The 17312-nt window shown below is 40.5% G+C and overlaps 1 protein-coding gene across 1 annotated transcript; it reads left to right on the plus strand.

Annotated features, from left to right (window-relative positions):
* The first annotated feature begins 16665 nt into the window (after positions 1-16665).
* On the plus strand, positions 16666-16857 carry LOC138087125 (keratin-associated protein 20-1-like). The gene has a single exon (XM_068982047.1). The coding sequence runs from the start codon at positions 16666-16668 to the stop codon at positions 16855-16857; it is 192 nt and encodes a 63-aa protein (XP_068838148.1).
* The last annotated feature ends 455 nt before the right edge of the window (positions 16858-17312 follow it).

The following is a 17312-nucleotide window of genomic DNA, read 5'->3' on the forward strand; positions in this document are numbered from 1 at the left end:
GAAAATAGACTAGAGTGAAAAGATTGAGCAAATATGTGATGATAATCATATTTACATTGATCCTGGACATTTCTTTTTTTTGTCAATTATTAGTCACTTTAAAATAGTGAAAAAATATGGCTTTTATTTTTAAAAGTTGCTTTATTTTTATTAAAAAACCCATTGAACACTATTTCTCTGGTTATTTTTCTATAATTATACTTAACACTTACTGAAGAGTCTAAGCTGTTCAGATGTTGCTGCACAAATACCTGCTTCTTACTTTCCTCTTAGAACAAGATCTGGGAGCATGAGGTAATGCTTTTATCTAAACATGTTATTATCCACGTGAAATATTACCATAAAATACTCACAGCAATAACAAAGATGCCTTTGACAGACATGGCATTGTCAGCATTACTGGATTCCTAAAAAAATATGACTACTGTGTAAAGATATTGGCCATTTAGGTCTTTGACCAATCCCTACCCTCTGGAAAGATTCGTTCACATAGGTAGAATTCAGGCCAACCAGTCAATGCCTACTAAAATGTATAAGAGGGGAGATTACTGAATTGACTGTGGAACAATTTTTGTCCTAAGACAACAAAGCTTTCAGATTATCCTTTGAATGTCTTCCCTTGAACTTCCAATAAAACATGTGCTCTAAGCTGTGAACTGATTATATCTCAAATATTATTAGCAAAGTGCTCAAAATGGGGTTAGCAGGTTACATGTGATGGTGTGCAAGTTGGTAATGGATTAAAATTTGGAATCTAAGTGACTATGACTTTTAATCAAGGAAAATAATTTCATTGTAGGCATGATTGGACTGGTAGAATTGTACTGTAGAAACTTGTTAGTATGAGTTGAAAGTGAAAATGTTAGTTGCTCAGTTGTACCTGACTCTTTGTGACCCCCATGAACTATAGCCTGCTGGGCTTCTCAGTCCATGGAATTCTCCAGGCAAGAATACTGCAGTGGGTTGCCATGCCTTCTTCCAGACCCTGGGATCAAACCGAAGCTATCCAGTGTAAATTATCTTTGCCCAAAACCATTCTGAGAAATTAACAATTTATGCAAATTGATTTATTCCTCCATATATCCATCTATTAATTCAATTAGCAAACATTTAAGTATCTGTTTGTGTCAAACCACCTGTGAGACAGTGGGGTAAAAGGATGAGTAATATAGGCTCTTGCCCTGAAGTAGCTCATAGTTTCTTATATGAGACAAGAATATAAACAAATGCATACAATAGAAAGATTGTATAGTATTTTAAGATGTCAGGATGTTACAACGTGCCACGCTGAATTGTTTAAGGCAGGAAAGAAGAATTTAGAAATAATGAGTTATTCAGGTTTTACCATAAGGAGACTAGGTGTGTCTGTGTTTTGCTGCAACCACTACTGAGCATATAACAGGTCATATGCAGATGATATTCAAACTCTGGGAAATAACTCTGTTCTTAAAATTAGCCCTCCACTCCTGACACCAGGTTCTGTTAGGTTACTATTACGATGGTTTCGGCTATAGATACAGTACTGGCTGGCTTGGCTATCTATGGTGATTTACAGCTGTGAGTCTGAGTGGTATGGCTACAATCTCTGTCATCCTTCTTGTGGTGGCAGATGTCCACACTTCAGATGCTACTGAGGAACCCTTGGATCCACTCAGCTATTGGGTTCACCTTCTGAGAAGTGCTAGCTCTTTTTCCAGTGTTCATCATCCCATCATTTACCAAAAAATAAGCAATCCAGGGCTACAGTTGAATTACTTTGGAACACAATCCACAGGATCTGGATTGAACAAGAAGTATCTCCAAGTGCTTACTTTTTTCCTTTTGAAACTGTACTATTTTAGCAATTCCACATGGAGAAGGCAATGGCACCCTACTCTAGTACTCTTGCCTGGAAAATCCCATGGATGGAGGAGCATGGTAGGCTGCAGTCCATGGGGTCACGAAGAGTCGGCCACGACTGAGCTACTTCACTTTCACGCATTTGAGAAGGAAATGGCAACCCACTCCAGTGTTCTTGCCTGGAGAATCCCAGGGATGGGGGAGCCTGGTGGGCTGCCGTCTTTGGGGTCGCACAGAGTCGGACACGACTGAAGTGACTTAGCAGCAGCAGCAGTGGCAATTCCACACATTCCCAATTAAAATTATCTGTGTGTTAAGATTCCCCTTTTTAAAAGTAACTATTAAATGATCTTACAAAGATGGCTTTATTTATATTTTTTGATTACAATCATTATGCATTAGTGTTTCTTTTTAACTTGTATTTTCAGGACCAATGATATTGTTGGTGCTTCTACCCCAGTTTGGTTTAGTGATGCAAATACTTATGGAATGGTTGCTTACTAGGTGTAAGTTATCACCCAGTATCACAGAGATGAAGATATAAATGATGGAGACGGTCACTCTTCTCTCATATGTACAATCTATGTCGATCCATTCAGCAGTTATGACACAGTTTGATATTTCTTATTCTGAGAATAGTAAGATCATATATTATGGGGAGGCCTAAGCCTTTCTGGAAGGAGTGACATCTGAAGGTTGACTGGGAAGAATGTTAAGATGAAGACGGGTTCTATGTGTGTACGTGTGAGTGAATGTAAAGAAGTAAGGGAAAGAGTGACAGGGGTTTTAGGAGGAAGTGACAGGAGATAAATAAAAAACACCATGAGCTAAAATAACAGGAAGACATTCACTGTGAATCAACCAGACTTCAGAGAGAATGAAGGAGCAAGAGAGGTTTAATACTGAACTGATCACACTTTTAATATTGGAGTCACTATGGAACTGAAGATTGATGGGTTTTCAGCATTTGGACCATTGTAATAGACTCTTGTCTGTCTTTTCACATATAATTCTTCTTCTTTTCTACAGAGTTCTATCTAAAGCCCATCTTACACCTCACTCGTAGTTTTTCAAATTGTTTCATAGGGCAGGGTACATAAGATCCACGAAAATGACGTCTTTATTTTTTTCCCACTGTATCACTGATTCTAAAATATCAGTGTCTTATACAAAATAGGAACTCAGTAAGCAATTTTTGAATGAATTAATTAAGCTCTGTGAACTCATAACCTTGCAGTGAGTGGCAGGGAGCATGACTTGAGGCAACACATTCCAAGCATGATATTTACAGTTATTTTTGAGATTTCTATTATTATCATTTTCATTATAACATAACATGCCAAAAACATAAAAATATCATAATTACTTAGAACTTCATTTATTTCAAGTTCATTCAATAGCTCCCCAAGTGGTGCTAGTGGTAAAGAATCTGCCTGCCAAAGCAAGAGATGTTAAGGGATACAGGTTCAATCCTTAGGTAAGGAAGATTTCCCTGGAGGAGAGCATGGCAGCCCAATCCACCCAACCCAGTATTCTTGCCTCGAGTATCTCATGGATAGAGGAGCCTAGTGGGCTACAGTCCATGGGGTTGCAAAGAACTGGACACGACTGAAGCAACTTATGGTAGAAAGTGAAGAGGAACTAAAAAGCCTCTTGATGAACATGAAACAGGAGAGTGAAAAAGTTGGCTTAAAGCTCAACATTCAGAAAACGAAGATCATGGCATCTGGTCCCATCACTTCGTGGGAAATAGATGGGGAAACAGGGGAAACAGTGTCAGACTTTATTCTTTTGGGGGGGGCTCTAAAATCACTGCAGATGGGATTGCAGCCATGAAATTAAAAGACGCTTACTCCTTGGAAGGAAAGTTATGACCAACCTAGATAGCATATTCAAAAGCAGAGACATTGCTTTGCCGACTAAGGTCCATCTAGTCAAGGCTATGGTTTTTCCAGTGGTCATGTATGGATGTAAGAGTTGGACTGTGAAGAAAGCTGAGTGCTGAAGAATTGACGCTTTTGAGCTGTGGTATTGGAGAAGACTCCTGAGAGTCCCTTGGACTTCAAGGAGACCCAGCTAGTCCATTCTGAAGATCAGCCCTGGGTGTTCTTTGGAAGGAATGATGCTGAAGCTGAAACTCCAGTACTTTGGACACCTCATGCAAAGAGTTGACTCATTGGAAAAGATTCTGATGCTGGGAGGGGTTGGGGGCAGGAGGAGAAGGGGACGACAGGGGATGAGATGGCTGGATGGCATCACTCACTCGATGGACGTGTTTGAGTGAACTCCGGGAGTTGGTGATGGACAGGGAGGCCTGCTGCTGCTGCTGCTTCTGCTGCTGCTGCTGCTGCTGAGTCGCTTCAGTTGTGTCCAACTCTGTGCGACCCCAAAGATGGCAGCCCACCAGGCTCCGCCGTCCCTGGGATGCTCCAGGTAAGAACACTGGAGTGGGTTGCCATTTCTTTCTCAAATGCATGAAAGTGAAAAGTGAAAGTGAAGTTGCTCAGTCGTGTCCGACTCTTAGCGACCCCATGGACTGCAGCCTACCAGGCTACTCCGTCCATGGGATTTTCCAGGCAAGAGGACTGGAGTGGTGTGCCATTGCTTTCTCCTGGCGAGCGACAATTCATGGGGTCACAAAGAGTCGGAGACGACTGAGTGACTGAACTGAACTGAAGCAACTTATCATGGAGCACGCCAAGAGTTCATCCAGGGACTTCCCTGATGGTCCAGGGAATGGTTGAAACTCCAATACCGGGGGCGAGAGTTTGATTCCTGGTTCAGAGAAGTAGGATTCCACATGCCGCGAACCCCCAAATCAGAACGTGGGAGACGAGAGGTAAATATAGTAGTAACAGAAGGTTCAGTAGGCCCAGGGTTACACATGCAGGGGCAGACTCAGTGGCTTGGGAGAGACAGCAGCAGCAGGGAGAGACACAACGCATATGCTCTGCTGTGTGCACAAGAAAGATTTCCTGATGGGACATTTGCTTCAGCGTCTTAGCACGGCATATAAGTCATCCACAAATTTTTTGCCTAATTTTTCTAGTCTCATCTCCTGTTTCTTTTACAGAATTTACTGATTCACTCATATGCACCTTATGTATTCGTTTTCATAGTAAGATGAGACTGATAAGTAGAAGTTCACAGAATTAAAAATACCGGAAAGGAAGTAACAGTTTAACAGAGAGGAGTAAGGGATGTATAATGTTTGTCATTATTGTCAAGGTCAATGCTTCTTTATTGGATTTATTTCTCTCTATCCTTGTAAGTGATAGAATGGAATGATGGGGAATGAAAATCTAGATTCAGACCAACTAGATTCCTGTCCCAGCTCTAACAGTTATCTGTTTATGCAGTTTGGAAAAACTTACTATTCAGCCATCAACCTCATCTTTCATAAAGTGTGGAAAGCTCAATACACATCCCACCTCAGAGATGTGAGGATTAAATGACATTTGTATATAAAACACTAAGTGTAGTACCTAGAATAGAATAAGTTCCCAAGGTTTATTAACATTTATTATTAATACTAGCTTGAAACTCCAAAGTAATGACCCACATCTTGTTTCCAGATGTTCGTTTTCTGCAAACTACAAGTAGAATGTATTTTCTGTTATGGGACGTATTTCATAAAGATCTTGACTGCTTTTAGATATGTAAAATATTTCATTGGAGTGGTGCCCTTTCTAAGATAGCTCACTGTGGAGACAAGATAAGTAAACATAGACAGACAATGTATTAAGTTGTTGGTAGTTCAAGCACAGAAATTTGAAACTGTTTCAGAATTTCTTGCTGCTGCTACTGCTTCTAAGCTGCTTCAGTCATGTCCAACTCTTTATGACCCTATGGATCATAGCCCTCCAGGCACCTCTGTCCATGGGATTCTCCAGGCAAGAATACTGGAGTAGATTGCCATGCCCTCCTCCAGGGGATCTTCTCAACCCAGAGACCAAACCTGCATCTCTTAGACCTCCTTCATTGGCAGACAGGTTCTTTACCACCAGCGCCACCTGGTGCATGAGACAGAAACTGATGATAACAGGGGTATAGATCATGGAAGATCATATACTCCTTGGTTGTAAACACTCGGCTATCTATTGTCTCATTCAGGGTAAAATCCAGATTCCTCCAGAGGCCCCTAAAAACACCTCCATTTTTTTTAGCCTCCCAATACCTTTCTTCCCGTAGTACTCCTCTGTATTCCAGACCACATCAGTGTCTTAGTGCTTGTTGTGCCTTCTAATTGGAGAGGTCTTCTGTCAAACATTGGTACGTTTTGCTTCCTCATATTCTCTCTCAGTTGTCTCAAAATTTTCTTCTCTGTGAGGCATCCCTATCTACTTTACTGAAAACTTCAACTTCCTGGCTGCACGCTCTAAGCCCCTGCTGTACACCTTTTACCTTCATAGAATTCATCATCATCTAGTCTGTCTGTATTTGTTCTCAGCTAGAAAAATGCATGCTTCTTGAGGACAGAGACCCCTGATTTGTTTTCCATAAAATTATCCCCCAAACTTCATGCAAGACTCTATAGTTCATGAAAAATGTATATCTGTGGAATGATTAAATATGAGAATGAATGAATTTAAACCTACCACAGTTTACTAATTGTGTGTTATTTCATGTTGGAGGGCTAACCTCAGTTCTCATTGGAAGACTATTGCCATCTTCATTGGTCTACTACAATTCATTGGTCTGCTCACATTTAAATATCCTGGCAGCTCAGAACCCTGGGAGGGTCTTGTGTTCTTGATCTGCTTAGTGCAATTTTTTGAAACATGGTTAATTTACAATAAATACAATTGGGTTGGTCAAAAAATTCATGTTATGGAAAAACTTGAATGAATGTTTTGGCCAATCAAATGTATTAAAGTATACAACATAGTGATTCAGTAGTTTTATAGATTATACTCCATTTAAAGTTATAAAATATCAGTTGTATTCCCTTTGCCGTGCAATATATAGTGTTAGCTTATTTCCTTTATACAGATGTTGTTTTTACCTCTTAACCCACCTACCCTTATCTTGTGCCTCCCCCATTTCCCTCCTCCTTGGTAACTAGTTTGTTCTCTAAGCAAATATCCCATCTGAACTCATCATATGCCAGCTGCTTAAATAACATCCTTTCACGCTGTGCATGCATCCAGCTGAGAGAATTATCTGGGAGAATATTACTTTTACTCTGGTAAGGGAATATCTTTTTCTTCTGTCTGTTAAGACTTTTAGGTGAATGCTTTTTATATGCACCAAACTTACTGATGATATGTATGTTTTATATGTTTTAAGAGAAGCATTCCCTTTAGTTCAGCTCAGTTCATTCTCTCAGTCATGTCCAACTCTTTGCGACCTCATGAACCACCACACACCAGGCCCTCCCTGCTCACGAACTCCCGGAATTTATTCAAACTCATGTCTGTTGAGTTGGTGATGCCATCCGACCATCTCATCCTCTGTCGTCCTCTTCTCTTCCTGCCCTCAGTCTTTCCCAGCATCAGGGTCTTTTCCAATGAGTCACTTCTTCACATCAGGTAGCCAAAATATTGGAGTTTCAGCTTCAACATCAGTCCTTCCAATGAACACCCAGGACTGGTCTCCTTTAGGATGAACTGGTTGGATCTCCTTGCAGTCCCAGGGACTCTCAAGAGTCTTCTCCAACTCCACAGTTCAAAAGCATCAATTCTTCAGTGTTCAGCTTTCTTTATAGTCCAATTCTCACATCCATACATGACTAATGGAAAAACCATAGTTTTCATTAGATGGACCTTTGTTGGCCAAGAAATGACTCTGCTTTTTAATATGTCGTACAGGTTGGTCATAACTTTTCTTCCAAGGACCAAGCATCTTTTTAGTTTCATGGCTGCAGTCACCATCTGCAGTGATTTTGGAGCCCCCAAATAAAATCTGTTGCTGTTTCCCCATCTATTTGCCCTGAAGTGATGGGACCAGATGCCATGATCTTAGTTTTCTGAATGTTGAGCTTTAAGCCAACGTTTTCACTTTCCACTTTCACTTTCATCAACAGGCTTTTTTGTTCCTCTTCACTTTCTGCCTTAAGGGTGGTGTCACCTGCATATCTGTGGTTATTGATACATCTCCTGGCATCCTTGATCCCAGCTTGTTCTTCATCCAGCCCAGCATTTCACATGATGTAATCTGCATATAAGTGAAATAAGCAGGGTGACAATATACAGTGCTGATGTACTCCTTTCCTGATTTGGAACCAGTCTGTTGTTCCATTTCCAGTTATAACTGTTGCTTCTTGACCTACATATACATTTCTCAGGAGGCAGGTCTGGTATTCCCATCTCTTGAAGAATTTTCCACAGTTTGTTGTGATCCACACAGTCAAAGGCTTTGGAATAGTCAATAAAAAAGAGGTAGAAGTTTTTCTGGAACTCTCTTGCTTTTAGATGATCCAACAGAGGTTGGTAATTTGACCTGTTTCCTCTGCCTTTTCTAAATCCAGCTTGAACATATGGAAGTTGATGTTCATGTACTGTTGAAGCCTGGCTTGGAGAATTTTGAGCATTACTTTGCTAGTGTGTGAAATGAGTGCAATTGTGCAGTAGTTTGAGCATTCTTTGCCATTGCCTTTCTTTGAAATTGAAATGAAAACTGCCCTTTTCCAGTCCTGTGGCCACTGCTGAGTTTTCCAAATTTGCTGACATATTGAATGCAGCACTTTCACAGCAGCATCTTTCAGGATTTTAAAGAGCTCCACTGGAATTCCATCACCTCCACTAGCTTTGTTCATAATGATGCTTCCTAAGGCTCGCTTGACTTCACATTCCAGGTGGGTCATCACACCATCATGATTATATGGGTCATGAAGATATTTTTTGTATAGTTCTTCTGTATATTCTTGCCACCTCTTCTTAATATTTTCTATTTCTGTTGGTCCAGACCACATTATTGTCCTTTATTGTGCTCATCTTTACGTGAAATGTCCACTGGTATCTCTAATTTTCTTGATGAGCTCTCTAGTCTTTCTCATTCTATTGTTTTCCTCTATTTCTTTGCACTGATCACTGAGTAAGGCTTTTGTATCTCTCCTCGCTATTCTTTGGAACTCTGCATCCAAATGGGTATATCTTTCCTTTTCACCTTTGCTTTCACTTCTCTTCTTTTCATAGCTATATGTAAGCCCTCCTCAGGCAACCATTTTGCCTTTTTCTATTTCTTTTTCTTGGGGATGGTCTTGATCACTATCTCCTGTACAATGTCATGAACCTCTATCCATAGTTCATCAGGCACTCTGTCTATCAGATCTAATCCCTTGAATCTATTTCTGACTTCCACTGTATAACTGTAAGGGATTTGATTTAGGTCATACTGAAATGGTCTAGTGGTTTTCCCTACTTTCTTCAATTTAAGTCTGAATTTGGCAAAATAGTAGTTCATGATCTGAGCTACAGTCAGCTCCCAGTCTTATTTTTGTTGACTGTATAGATCTTCTCCACCTTTGGCTGCAAAGAATATAATCAATCTGATTTTGGTATTGACCATCTGGTGATGTCCGTGTGTAGAATCTTCTCTTGTGTTGCTGGGAGAGGGTGTTTGTTATGACCAGTGCATTCTCTTGGCAAAATCTGTTAACCTTTGACCTGGTTCATTTTGTACCCCAAGGCCAAATTTGCCTGTTACTCCAGGTGTTTCTTGACTTCCTACTTTTGCATTCCAGTCCCCTATAATGAAAAGAACATCTTTTGTGTGTGTCAGTTTTAGAAGGTCTTATAGGTCTTCGCAGAACTGTTCAACTTCAGCTTCGTCAGCATTACTGGTCAGGGCATAGACTTGGATTACTGTGATATTGAATGGTTTGCCTTGGAAATGAACAGAGATCATTCTGTCATTTTTGAGATTTCATCCAACTACTACATTTTGGACTGTTTTGTTGACTATCAATGCTACTCCATTTCTTCTATAGGATTCTTGCCCACAGTAATAGATATAATGGTCATCTGATTTAAATTCACCCATTCCAGTCCATTTTAATTTGCTGACTTCTTAAATTCTTGAAATGCATTCACTTACATTTTTCAAAATAATAGAAGCCAACACAATAAGTGTTTGTGCAGTAAGAACTTCTGTACTAATTTCCTTTCTCTCAATCATTTTCTTCTCATAACAATCCTGTGAGGTAAGATTATTAACCCTTGTCCCATTTTTTTGCTTTATGATATTTGGATTTTTGAATTCATATAGTGATTTTTTAAATATTGCTTTAGTTAATAAGTGTTTTACCACTAGAGATTTCTCATGGCATTAAAATGCCATATATATATATATATATTTAGTTAGAGCAGTATTTCTAAAGATCTAAAGATCTAAATAAAGCAGTATTTAAATAAAACTCAAAATTAATAACTGCACTCATGATGTCAATTCAGGTTGTGTTTTACTTTCATATTACTGTTTATATAAGACCCATCTTAGGCTGCTAGGATTCTGACTTGGGAGAGATTGTCTTGGTTGCAGTATAAAAGTCATCTAAAAAGCAATGGAGTATAAAGCAGAAATTTCAAACATCTAAAATAAAAGCCTTGGTAGTCCTGATGGATAGTTTATGGTATTAAAAAATGGTAAAGAGAGACAAAGTGATCTTTATGAATTAAATGAACACAATGATTGTAAAACGAAATATACTATTTAACCTACTAATACATCAAAGGAGAAGCCTGTACTAATAGGAGCAGAAACAATCTGTAGTTGCCATAGAAGCTGAGGCAGTGAACTACAGGACTGAGGTATGCACAGGACCATTGCAGTAATAGATCATATATACCTTCTTGCTCATCTGTTTAGGGTAGCCCAGGATATTGCTTAATAACTGAATTAAAAATGGGCTGGGTAAAAAATTGGTCAAATTTCATACCAAGAGGAGGAAACTGAAGAATGCAATATTTCATACTGTATCAGTAACAAGGATGTCACCTTCATCAGTGGTTGCAGCCCTCCACTATGACCTGGTGAGCCCTATGGGCACTCAGGCAGGAGAGGAATACCTACAATTTGGCAGCCATCAGATTGCAGCCACTCTCTAGGTGAGCTAGCCCAAAGGGAGCTCAGGATGTGAAAAACACAGGATGCTGGCCCTGGGTTCAGTTCAGTTCAGTTCACTCGCTCAGTTGTGTCTGACTCTTTGTGACCCCATGAACCACAGTATACCAGTCCTCTCTGTCCATCACCAACTCCCAGAGTCCACCCAAACCCATGTCCATTGAGTTGGTGATGCCATCCAACCAGCTCATCCTCTGTCATCCCCTTCTCCTCCTGCCCTCAATCTTTCCCAGCATCAGCGTCTTTTCCAATGAGTCAGCTCTTTGCATCAGGTGGCCAAAGTATTGGAGTTTCAGCTTCAGCATCAGTCCTTCCAATGAACACCCAGGACTGATCTCCTTTAGAATGGAGAGTCCAAGGGACTCTCAACAGTCTTCTCCAACACCACATTTCAAAAGCATCAATTCTTCGGTGTTCAGCTTTCTTTATAGTCCAACTCTCACATCCATACATGACCACTGGAAAAACCATAGCCTTTACTAGACGGAGCTTTGCTGAGAAAGTAATGTCTCTGTTTTTGAATATGCTCTCTAGGTTGGTCATAACTTTCCTTCCATGGAGTAAGTGTCTTTTAATTTCATGGCTGCAGTCACTATCTGCAGTGATTTTGGAGCCCAGAAAAATAAAGTTTGTCACTGTTTTCACTGTTTCTCCATCTATTTGCCATGAAGTGATGGGACCAGATGCCATGATCTTAGTTTTCTGAATGTTGAGCTTTAAGCCAACTTTTTTACTCTCCGCTTTCACTTTCATCAAGAGGGTCTTTGGTTCTTCTTCACTTCCTGATGTAAGGGTTAGTGTTAGGGTAGCTGAGATATAAATGAAAGGAACTATTTCAGTGAGCCCAAACTCTTGCATCTTCCCATACATAGAAATGTGCTAAAGTTCTTAACTTGGGATATCTGGTTTTCTTTAACAATATTTTTTTAAAGTTCAAACTACATATTTTTTGTTACGAAACTTCGGTATAACCCGGATCTTCCCCTCTCCTTGGAGAAGTTCTCTCAGGTCTACTTGAGATACTGCCTTCCAGGCTTAAGTCCCAAAAATTTTTACCTATTAAAACACACTTTCAGAATAATAGGCTGAATAAATACGTTTACTGGAGCACAATAAATATAAGGTTTAGTCCCAGGTATATGTTGATAAAAGTAACTTCATTATTCAGTTGATTCTGCTTAGCTCACAGAGGACAGAGAGAAGTACATGGAATCATCCAAGGAAAAAAGTCAAATCACTGGAAGTTTCCTAGAAAAACATTAATTGCTCTGATATTTTTATCCCTCTCCAAAATCTAGCTCTTCTACTTACAGGCTCAGTTAGATGGTTTGGTTCAGTCAGTACACTGAGAACAAATCCATTTATCAGGGGCCAATGAACATTAAGTTCAAGTGGATCATCTGTACAACATAAAGCTAACCCATTAAGAAAGGAAAAGAAATAATTCTTGCAGGAAATGTAATAATTGAGTATGCTTGATTTGAGAATTCTCCTTATAGTTAGCCTACATGGAAATCTAAATTATAATCTGATCATTTTATTAATTTACAAAGACAAATTTCTGTTACAGGGAAACGGACATACCCCTAGACCATTTTATCTCCCCATCATTTCTATTTTATATGGGGAATGAAATCATAATGAGAAGCCAATTTGTTAATTTACCCTTAGATATCACTGTCTTCATGGCCAAAGGACTTAAACCCAATATAATCAGCTTACTCTTTTCTTCTAAGGAATGGTAGTTCAGTTCAGTTCAGTAGCTTAGTCGTGTCCGACTCTTTGCGACCCCATGAATCGTAGCACTCCAGGCCTCCCTGTTCATCACCATCTCCCGGAGTTCACTCAGACTCACGTCCATCGAGTCAGTGATGCCATCCAGCCATCTCATCCTCTGTCATCCCCTTCTCCTCCTGCCCCCAATCCCTCCCAGCATCAGAGTCTTTTCCAATGAGTCAACTCTTCTCATGAGGTGGTCAAAGTACTGGAGTTTCAGCTTTAGCATCATTCCTTCCAAAGAAATCCCAGGGCTGATCTCCTTCAGAATGGACTGGTTGGATCTCCTTGCAGTCCAAGGGACTCTCAAGAGTCTTCTCGAACACCACAGTTCAAAAGCATCAATTCTTCGGTGCTTAACCTTTTTCACAGTCCAACTCTCACATCCATACATGACCATAGGAAAAACCATAGCCTTGACTAGACGGACCTCAGTCGGCAAAGTAATGTCTCTGCTTTTGCATATACCGAGGTCGGGTCGGCCGGGAGGAGACACCCTGCGTCCGAGGTCAGGGGTGGCCGGGAGAAGCCACCTCGCACCGGAGGCCAAGGGCGGTGACCCTGAGGAGCCAACCCGAGCCCGAGGCCAGGGACGGTAGCTGGGAGGAGCCATCCACGCCCGAGGCCAGTGCCAGCGGCCGGGGAGGAGCATCCTGAGGAGCGGTGGCTGCGCAGGTGCAGGAGGGCCTAGAGGAGCTATCCCACGTTGAAGGTCGGGAATGGCGGCAGTAAGGAGATAGCCCTCGTCCAAGGTAAGGAATGCTAAGACTGAACATAATCAGAAGATTGTGTTCCAGGTCAACAGTCAGAACATAGGGAGTTACATAAACTAAATGTTTAATGATGTAAGACTAACATAACTTAATAAATTCATTATACAGTGTATTTAATCATCCCAATGTTACTAGAATTATGTGAAGTCCCATATTAATATCTCCTTCGACTTGAAGAATACTTGTATCCCTCAATGTAACTATGACATACTGGAGAACCTCAATAAAGCTTTGATAGTCCCTGTCAAGTCATATCAAAGTGAGCACTTTGACTCTGGTAGGTTAGCTTTATACCATATGCCTGGGAAACTAGTCAATACTCCTGTTACTGATTAGCTGCTGCTGCTGCTGCTAAGTCGCTTCAGTCGTGTCCGACTCTGTGTGACCCCATAGACGGCAGCCCACCAGGCTCCCCCATCCCTATAAGACTCCAGCATGAATCTTGTAAAAAAAATGAGATGAAATTCCTTTAATAATCATGATTTTGGCTTTCAAATGGTTAATTTCTTTAGTTCTTTCTGTAATTACCTAACTACAAAAGTTGGCTCTTAAAATATGCAGAATTACTACCATCATTTTGTCTATATGTGAAGGGAAATTGGAAATGGTAAAACTGATGTTTTTTGATAAAGAAATTCTTTAGTATCTCAATAATTTAGAAATTTGACGGTCTCACACTAAGCTACAAGATGTGTAGTCTATGAAGTCATGTAACTAGGTTTTATTAATTTTACGTGCCTTGAGTTGGTTACTAGCAGTCTATACATTTCTTGCAACTATATTTAAAATGCTGTGTTCATATACTATTTTTTGGTGATAATAACATTCACAATTTTTAATGGTTTGGTACATTGTAAGATGTATGTATAACCTACAGAATTTTGTGATATTATCTAAGGTATTATCATTTTATCATTCCAAATATAGTATTTGTCTCATCAGTAATAATTCTAGTTCTTCCTGGTGGTTCATTGGTAAAGAATCTGCCTGTTAATACAGGAGATGCAGGTTCGACCCTTGGGTCAAGAAGATATCCAGGGGAAGGAAATGGAAACCCACTCCAAAATTCTTGCCTGAAAAATTCCATGGACAGAGGAGCCTGGTGGGCTACAGTCCACAGGGTTGCAAAATAGTTGGACACAACTTAGCAACCAAACAACAACAACAACAGCAAAGTGTACTTCAGTCATGACTGACTCTTTGTGACCCTGTGGACTGCAGCTCACCAGGCTCCTCTGTCCATGGAATTTTCTGGGCAAGAATACTGGGGTGGGCTGCTCTTTCCTTTTCCAGGGGATCTTCCTAACCTGGGGATTGAACCTGTGTCTCTTAGGTCTGCTCCATGGCAGGCGGGTTCTTTACCATTAGTGCCATCTGGCAAGCTCCATTTTAGATATTAGTATGCTAAAATATGGGTTTCCCAGGTGGCTCAATGGTAAAGACTCTGCCTGCAATGCAGGAGCCACAGGAGATGAGGGTTCGCTCTTTGGGTTGGGAAGATCCCCTTGAGGAGAGCATGGGAACCCACTCCAGTATTCTTGCCTAGGAAATCCCATGGACAGAGGAGCCTGGTGGGCTACAATCCATAGGGCCACAAAGAGCTGGAGACAACTAAAGCAACTGAGTATGCATGCACATGTACTAAAATATACTTTTCAATATAAATATTTTATTCTATATACCTCAAATAATGCATGTGTTACATTATGACACACAGAGGTGTTGTACACACACCCAAGTTATATACATACTTAGTTTTTACTAGAAAATATATTTGAGATATTTCATGATTAAGAAATGTTGATGCACATAAAAGTTAATACCATTTAACCATATAAAAACATACAATAAATTAGCCTAAAAATATTGTTGTCAATATTTGTCAGTCACTATGTCATGTTGTCCTTGGAAGGAAATTTATGACCAACCTAGATAGCATATTGAAAAGCAGAGACATTACTTTGCCAACAAAGGTCTGTCTAGTCAAGGCTATGGTTTTTCCTGTGGTCATGTATGGATGTGAGAGTTGGACTGTGAAGAAAACTGAGCGCCAAAGAATTGATGCTTTTGAACTGTGGTGTTGGAGAAGACTCATGAGAATCCTTTGGACTGCAAGGAGATCCAACCAGTCCATTCTAGAAGAGATCAGTCATGGGTGTTCTTTGGAAGGAATGATGCTAAAGCTGAAACTCCAGCACTTTGGCCACCTCATGAGAAGAGTTGAGTCATTGGAAAAGACTGATGCTGGGAGGGATTGGGGGCAGAAGGAGAAGGGGATGACAGAGGATGAGATGGCTGGATGGCATCACCGACTTGATGGACATGAGTTTGAGTGAACTCTGGGAGATGGTGATGGACAGGGAGGCCTCCTGCTGCAATTCATAGAGTCACAAAGAGTCGGACACGACTGAGCGACTTAACTGAACTGAACTGATGTCATGTTGTCAGTGTAGTCAGTCACTAAGTCATGTCTGACTCTTTGCAACTGCATGGACTGTAGCACGTCAGGCTTCCCTGTCCTCCACTGTCTCCCAGAGTCTGCTCAAGTTCAGGTCCATTGAGTCAATGATGCTGTCTAACCATCTTATCCTCTGTCGTTTTCTTCTCCCCTTGCCCTCAATCTTTCTCAGCATCAGGATCTTTTCCAAAGAGCTGGCTAAAAAAATTATTTGCAATTGAATATCAATATCAGTTCTGTCAAAAAACTAAAAGAAAGCAAAAGCAGTACTTATCTAGACATTTGGTTTCTCTGCAAAAGCTAAGGTAGAGGAAATATTGATGATTAAATGATATGATCTCATTGAGGCCTGGAGTTTCTATGAATCTGTGCTTTACATCTGCAGAGGAATGACACTCTTATTTCAAAGCAGGGTTAAATAATATATATGACCCTCAAGTTATGCAAACTCATGAAGCTTGGTTACAGACAGTAAATTTTTTTTTTTTTATTACTGAAGTTATATGATATACCTTCAGGAATTTAAGAAGCAGCAGTAAAGGAATTCCAGCATTAATGAGTGTGAGTGCCTCTCCTCTAAATAAACACAATGTTAATGATGTTTTCATGCAAATTAGCTGTTAAAACGCAAGGCACGGTGGCTTTTGGTTTGCCACACCTACTACACGGGTGTATAAAAGGCCTCAAGGGAGCAGGGCAGTTCATATTCTGCAAGCAAAGGCTTTGTTCTCTTCTACATCTTTAACACTTGACAAGATGAGCTATTACTACAGCAACTACTACGGTGGCCTGGGCTATGGCCTTGACGGTCTGGGCTGCAACTATGGCTGTGGCTATGGCTGCTTCCGAGGTTTGGGCTGCGGCTATGGTGCTGGCTATGGCGGCTATGGATATGGCTGCTACCGCCCGTGTTACTATGGAAGATACTGGTCCTCTAGCTTCTACTGAGAAACCCTGCACTCAAACTTACACGTGACTGAGACCCATCAGCCAATTTTCCTCTTCTAGATTCTGCTGTCTGGACACTTCACTCCATTGGTGCTTCTCTCTGATGAAATTATAATGAGCCAATCCCAGTTCACTTTGATAGATCTTCAGATTTCAGCTTACCAGGACTGTTGGGATAAAAATCATCTGAATTTGTCATTCAAATTTGGACCAGGGTAGAGGGGTGGATGGATTTACAGTTTGGGTAACAATTCTCCTTTTGGACATATATTTTAGCAGAGCTCTCATTCTGAATTGTTCATGTGAGATCCGTGAAAATTTATTTTCATTAAATTTGCTTTGTCTGGTATTTTAAACGTGTCCTGGTTGTCTGTCCCTCATAAATAGGATGTCCATATATACGGGCATTGAGCATGAATTTATCTGTCTGTCTGTTGGCAGTGTGTATGTGTGTG

The sequence above is a fragment of the Capricornis sumatraensis genome, chromosome 1, assembly GCF_032405125.1.
Source record: "Capricornis sumatraensis isolate serow.1 chromosome 1, serow.2, whole genome shotgun sequence".
Classification (NCBI taxonomy): Eukaryota; Metazoa; Chordata; class Mammalia; order Artiodactyla; family Bovidae; genus Capricornis; species Capricornis sumatraensis.

What these genes read in the sequence shown, in the direction of transcription:
- LOC138087125 (XM_068982047.1), top strand. Translation starts at nt 16,666, where the DNA reads ATGAGCTATTACTACAGCAACTACTACGGTGGCCTGGGCTATGGCCTT.